Raw genomic sequence first — 6,371 nt, 5'->3', positions numbered from 1 at the left:
CTCTGTGCCATGGCAGGTCGGAGGGGTTCCCAAATAACTCGCTGCTCAGCTCATCCCCATCTGAGAGCTGGGATAAATAAAGTCCATGAAATGTCTGAAAAGACGTCGAAGGATCTCAGAGGTCCTCAGCTGCGTGCAGAAGCCAGGCAGATGCACGCGGTCGCTTCGCTGCGATTCCTCTTCCCGCTGCTCCACGCTTTGAAACTTTACTGAACTTTTCGGGGGGGAAATAATTACATGCTGGGCTCTCCCCGACTGTTTTGTTATTGAGAGAAAAGCAAACTGTTAATGGTAAAAAACAAGACAGGGAAGCTGCAGGTAGGGTGAGGGAATCAAATAATGGAATTGTTTTTCACAGAGCACGTAACTCCTTGCTACAGGATGCTGTTGGGACCGAGATTGCAGCAAGCTTCAAGAAGATGTCGGGCATTGCTGTAGCGTCCGGGCATAAAAGAGAAATAGAGAAAGAGCGCTGGGACTTTCAAGGCATTGCTGCACGTGCCCCAGAGCTGGCCTCAAATACCTCCTGGCAGGAAGAGTGTGGGCAGCCAGTGAATTTGGCCTCCAGCCCAGCATCAAAGCTCTCTTTAAGATACCGAGTATCTTCATCCTTGCTTGGGTGACACGTGCTGTCTCCGAGTTGGCAAACGCCACAGATGCGCTTGCCCTCTAACGGGGCGGCTGCCAGGCTGCTATTCCGCCCGCAACGCCTCGCCTTGAGCGTCCATCGGCGTGAAGAAGCGGCTGCCAAAAACCGTGCCTGTAGCCCCAAACCTCTCTCACGACGCTGACTTGCGAGTAACCGTTCCGCTTGCTCCAGAGCCGCCTTCTTTGCAATTCCCAAAGACCTTCCCACTTATAAGCCCATCTGCCTTCCTGCTGCTGACACTTTTTCCATCAAGGTGAGCAATCCCCCGGCAGGAAAATCAAATTCTATCATTTGCAAAGGTAATTAATTTGAGGCAAGCTGGTAAGAAGGACGTGGGATATGTACCTGTGTGCACGCACCTGCCTCTGCTTTCTGGATGGTTTCTGAACGTTCCCAGGAATAAAAGTTGATAGCCTTACCACACCTCCCATAAGGAAATCTTGAACAGAAATCAAACTCAGCTGGGATCTTGAGGAAACAAGAGTATTAAGTAAGGACATGGGGAGACTTGGTCAAAATAGAAGTGGAGGCACGTGGACTATGAGGCTTATGCGGCATAAGGGTCCTTCCAAAAGAAGTGGGATACAGTTGTTGTGAGTTACAGGCACTTAGAAGCGGTCCTGCTGCTGCCGAGGCTGTTCTCTTCTCCGGGAGCATGCGGAGATCTCACTCGTGTCACACTGCTGTTCCTAAACGCACTTTTCATTATCAACCTGGGAACCCGCTTATTTTTCGGACTGTCCCTCAGCGTCGTTTCTGCAGGCAGCCGCTTCTAGACGTCGCGTAGCCGCGTCCACAGCACAGCCTCCCCAGCCTCCTTGTAGCCCACTGCCAGCAACGGAGATGTATTTTGTTCCTATGGCAACCCAAACAATATTACCTTGACTTAAACGGATTCAGGCAATATTAAAACCAGCCTCTTTAGGAATTCCTGGTGTTGGAGGGGCTGAGAATTTTAATTTTGTGTAATGCGAGCTGACACCGTGTTTATGAGCTGCTTGCTGAATGTTTTCTTCAATTAGTACAAAGCAGAGCGGATTTGTTTTCAGGGCTTAGTTGGGAGATGGGAGGGTGCGGGCTTTGCGATGCCAAAAGCGTTATTGAGTTACGCTGCAGTAACGGCGCTTCCCTCACCTGATAGCTGCAAAAAAAGCCCTTTGCATGGAAATCTGGCACATGACAGCATCTTTAAATAAGGCTCGCTAACTGCCTCGTCCCAACAGCAGCGGGAGGAATCGGCTTGGTGCCTTGCAGGTGAATAGGTCTCCTTTCCCGGCTCTGGCCTCTGTTTCCACGTTTCCTTGTTCTGCTCCATCCCTCTCGCTATCAGCCCGCCCGCAGTTAGAAGCGCATCACGCTCGAAGCTTTCCTCTACCTGCCTTGGCTAAGCGACATTCGGGATGTTTTCCTCAAGCAACCAGCGATATCACTGAGGCTAGAAATATAAAAGGACCCAGGGAATGCTCCAGTGTCTATACGGAGAAAAATAACGAAGGAAACACAAGTGTGAACCAAGACAGGGAGTTTTCCATCCGTGTTTTCCTTAACTATCCTGTTCCTTACTTGGAGTCAGGTCGGAATATTGAAGTAAAGCCAGGTTTAAAGCCAGTTTGCCAGGTCGATGTTCTTAATGTGTCTGTCCCTGGATTTGGGGCTCTGGGGCGGAACCAGCTTGGCCTGGGTGTGTTACAGGAGTAAACCTGTCTCTGAAAGAGACGGTGAGACCAGAAGGGAGCTTGGGGCTAGCTTGTCTCCAAGTCAAATGAGATTTGTGTCACTAGATTCAGCTACACGACAGCGTATAGCGAAGCCAGGCAGATCTTTCTTCGGGGACAGTAATTCTCCCAGCCGAGATGCAAAGAAAAGTCAGTACTCGCTTTTGAACGAGTTGTTTGAAGGATAAGGGACAGGAACCTGGAAAGAAGAATAGTCTGATTATCCAGAATTGGCAGAACGAATTATAAGTGGTTCTCAAGAAGATAAAGACATGACAAAGTCTCGTTGCTGGGCATGGAATAAAGGAAGATTCAAATTGGAAATAAGGAATGAGGAGCTAGTTAGCCTCTGGAACCTCTTCCAAATGGATGCGGACAGATCCCCCTTCACTCGGAGCCTCCAGACCACGACCGTTGGCCTTCGCTTGACCACCGGCGAACAGGCTTGAGGTGGAAATCCCCGGGCGAGATTCTCCGGTTCGCGATGAACACGGGGCCAGACTACATCCCCGCTATCTTCCATCTGGGCTTAAAGTCCAGGAACATTAATAACTTAATGTTTAGTAGTATGTCACATGTTCCTGACTGATCCCAGAGAGCCGTGAGCGCGGATTGGCTCTATCATTGGGTCTTTTCTATTCTTTTTAGTATTTCACTTCTGCTGTAACAGAAGGATGTTGGTGTTAGGAAAGGGACAGGTTTGGACTCAGCCCAGATTTGGACTGGGATTGTGCCTGGAACATGCTCCCAGTTTGCTCCTTCGTTAAGACAGTGAGAGGTTGTGGTTAAAAGGCTGCTCGTTACTCCCAGCTTTTTCAACTTAAATTCAATTATTGTTTTTCAAGTGTGACTTACAGAAAGGCAATGAGGAAAGGGAGAGAGAAAGAGAGACAGGGAGGGAGAGAGGAACATGCATGCAAACACACTCACACAAAGGAGAGAGAAATCCCACACCATTCCAGTTGGAATGTCCCAGACACTTCAGCCGAAAGCCACCGCACAGCACAAATCCATGGTGGTATTTGGAAGGGATGAGCCCACCCCTGTAAGCCTCTTCATCCTGCTCCACAGAGTTTGCCAGGAGGATTAACCCAGTCTTGTTCTCAATCCCAGTTTATGAGTTCCCTGCTGGTGGGGAAGATCCTGTGTGTTTAAACAACAGCCTAATTAATCCCTGTTTTATTACTTTCTCTTGTCAAGTGGCTAAATAGAAGCTGTCAGCCGGCAGCCACCACCGCTCACATTTGTTTAGATCCCAAATTACTTCATCAGAACCATCTGCTCTGTACGCGGGGCGCCCGGCAGTTGTTTATTTCTCTCTCTGGACATGGTGTGGGGCACAAACAGCCTTCCCGGCGGGACTCCCTGCGTAAGGCTCCTCCAAGCCCTGGGGACGGTCCCCATAAAGTCCTCTCACTAGGAGCAACCTAACAAAGCCAGGCAGCGAACAGCCCTAGAGAGGAAAAGGGGACATAAAGCTCTGTCCTCGTGGGCCAGGCAAGTTCGTGTTCCTCCCTGGGGCTACGGAAGGTCAGAAAGCCCCAAAACACCGTTGGGATGTACACTTCTTGCTGGGATGTGCTAGCACAGCTCCAAACATCCATCCCCTTCTTCCCTTGGCTTCCTGAGTTCCAACCTAGGGCTGATCTTCTCTGCCCAAGTGTCTAACCCCCGAGACCTTCGTTGCAGGCTGTTCCAGACCAAGTGCAGCAGCTGCTTGAAGGCGATCGCCCCCTCCGAGCTCATCATGCGGGTGCTGGAGAACGTCTACCACGTTCACTGCTTCTACTGCTGCGAGTGTGAGCGGCGTCTGCAGCGGGGAGACGAGTTTGTGCTGAAGGAGGGGCAGCTGCTGTGCCGCAGTGACTACGAGAAGGAGAAGGAGATGCTGAGCGCCATCAGCCCGGCACCCACTGAGTCCGGTGAGGACTGGAGCGGTGCTGAGGGTGGGGAACCAGGGTGAACCTTGTAGAGGGCAGGTACCGCCTGGTCCCTAATTAACTATAAGGCTTCAGAGGGAGGAGATGTAGGTAGGTGGAGGTTGTAGCATCTTTACCCCTTGGTGACAGGGGGTACCAGGCTGCCGAGACCTTCTTGGCTGATCTGGAGAGGTTTGGGTGGGCTGCTCTGAGACATTACAGAATGGATGATACGGGGCCAGGGTGGCCCATCAACTCTGTCTCTGAATTGACAGCGCTCCCCGGAGCCACAGCGCAGTCCACGAGCTTTGCTGGCTTCGTTCTGCTCTAAATAGCACTTTGGAAGGAGCAAAACTCTGACAAGTTTCTCTGAATCCTTGCCCTGGGAGGTGGCCCAGAAAGGCCGCTCTCTGCTGAATCACCGCTACTGATCTTCCATTGCAGTGAAAAGCGAGGATGAAGACGGCAGCCACTCGCACGGCAAAGGCGGCGAGGAGAGCAAAGACCACAAGCGCTCCAAGCGCCCGCGCACCATCCTTACCACGCAGCAGCGTCGGGCGTTCAAGGCCTCGTTCGAGGTTTCCTCAAAACCCTGCAGAAAGGTATAAGGAGGCCGTTCAGCACGACTGCTGGCTTGGATCCTTTTAAGTGCAACTTCAGTTCTAATTCAGCTCTCCGGGTTTTGTGGACAGGTAAGAGAGACCCTGGCAGCCGAGACGGGCTTGACTGTGCGGGTGGTACAGGTCTGGTTCCAGAACCAAAGAGCCAAGGTGAGTGACGGTTCCCCTGCCACAGCTGGGTTCTGCATACCTGTGGGATATCACACACGCTCGTTCAATTAAAAGGAAACACAGAATAGCTTAGGAAAAAGAGAAAACGCCTAGAAGAATAGAAGAACAGCTATGCAGGACCAAACCACAGGTCCACCTAGTCCTACAACATGTATCTAGTAGCAGCAAAAGTTTAAAGAGAAATTAAAAAATCGATCAATTATAGATGTTGGCAGGGCTTAACAGTCTTCACTGTTTTTTTTGATTACTCTTTTTCTACTTGCTTTTCCCCCCTCTGTATAGAAAGACTAGAAGGATTTCCTACTTCTTTCTTCTAGAAGTTGAAACAATTCTAATTCTGCAGAATTTCAAGGGTGAAAACAGAAAATACGCGGCTTTAAGAACCTCACTTTGTAGTAAAACAAAGTCCTTTGTTTTTTAAACTGCCAATGGCATCTCCCACAAAGATAATACGACCTTTCCTGTCAGCCCCGTTTCTCACACGGGGCCGACTGCAGAGAATGTTGACTGCAGAGGAGTCACCCAGAGGAGTGAGCAGGGTTATACCACGGCAGTGCTGGGTCTCTGTGAAAGGCAGGCAGCAGTGATCCGCTCCTGTGTTAAACGCAACCCACTCCCCTCCTCTCTCAGTCAGAACCTCAAATCCGGGGGTCTCTGTCTCCTTGCAGATGAAGAAGATTGCTCGCAGGCAACAACAGCAGCAGCAGCAACAGCAGGAGCAAGACCAGCTGGGCAACCCTCGCTTAGGGACCGGGAGAGGGACCGGTCGCAACAGCAGGCAGAGCAACGATGATAGCGAAGGTGAGGAGCCGCGGCGCACGGTGACAGCTCGGCGGGCTGGAGGCTGGGATGGAGGGGATTGACTCGGATGCGTTTGGGAGAGAACGTGCGTAGGAAGAGATGAGGAAAAAACATGAAGGTTGTAACTGAATTAGTATGCACAAGCTGGAAGAAATAGGTAATGTTCAGCCAGACTCGTGGGTACTCGTGACGCAGCTCGTATCTCCTCTGTTTGAGAAGACGATGGGTTTTTTTATGTTGCCGTGTACCGTGCAGTCATAGAAACATAGAATCATTAAGGTTGGAAAAGACCTCTAAGATCACCGAGTCCAACCGTCAACCCAACCCCCCCATGCCCACTAAACCATGTCCCCAAGCGCCTCATCTACACGTTTTTTAAATACTTCCAGGGATGGGGACTCAATCCCTGGCCAGGGCAGCCTGGTCCAAGGCCTGACCACTCTTTCAGTAAAGAAGTTTTTCCTAATGTCCAGCCTAAACCTCCCCTGGCGCAACT

At 50.8% G+C, this 6,371-nt stretch overlaps 1 protein-coding gene across 1 annotated transcript in view; it reads left to right on the top strand.

Moving 5' to 3' along the window:
- Nucleotides 1-4,053: 4,053 nt before the first annotated feature.
- The window catches only part of LOC104073449 (LIM homeobox transcription factor 1-alpha-like), a gene marked incomplete at its 5' end in the record, with an annotated part of 3,404 nt that continues 1,086 nt past the window's right edge, over nucleotides 4,054-6,371 (top strand). The window contains 4 exons of the mRNA XM_009573222.1: nucleotides 4,054-4,286; nucleotides 4,728-4,885; nucleotides 4,976-5,053; nucleotides 5,743-5,875. Coding sequence (XP_009571517.1) covers nucleotides 4,054-4,286; nucleotides 4,728-4,885; nucleotides 4,976-5,053; nucleotides 5,743-5,875 — 602 coding nt within the window. The remainder of the gene's footprint in view (nucleotides 4,287-4,727; nucleotides 4,886-4,975; nucleotides 5,054-5,742; nucleotides 5,876-6,371) is intronic.

This window comes from Fulmarus glacialis, unplaced genomic scaffold (assembly GCF_000690835.1).
Source record: "Fulmarus glacialis isolate BGI_N327 unplaced genomic scaffold, ASM69083v1 scaffold42952, whole genome shotgun sequence".
In the NCBI taxonomy this organism is placed as follows: domain Eukaryota; kingdom Metazoa; phylum Chordata; class Aves; order Procellariiformes; family Procellariidae; genus Fulmarus; species Fulmarus glacialis.
The sequence above is the reverse complement of the archived record's forward strand: the minus strand, read 5'-3'. Positions and strand labels throughout refer to the sequence as shown.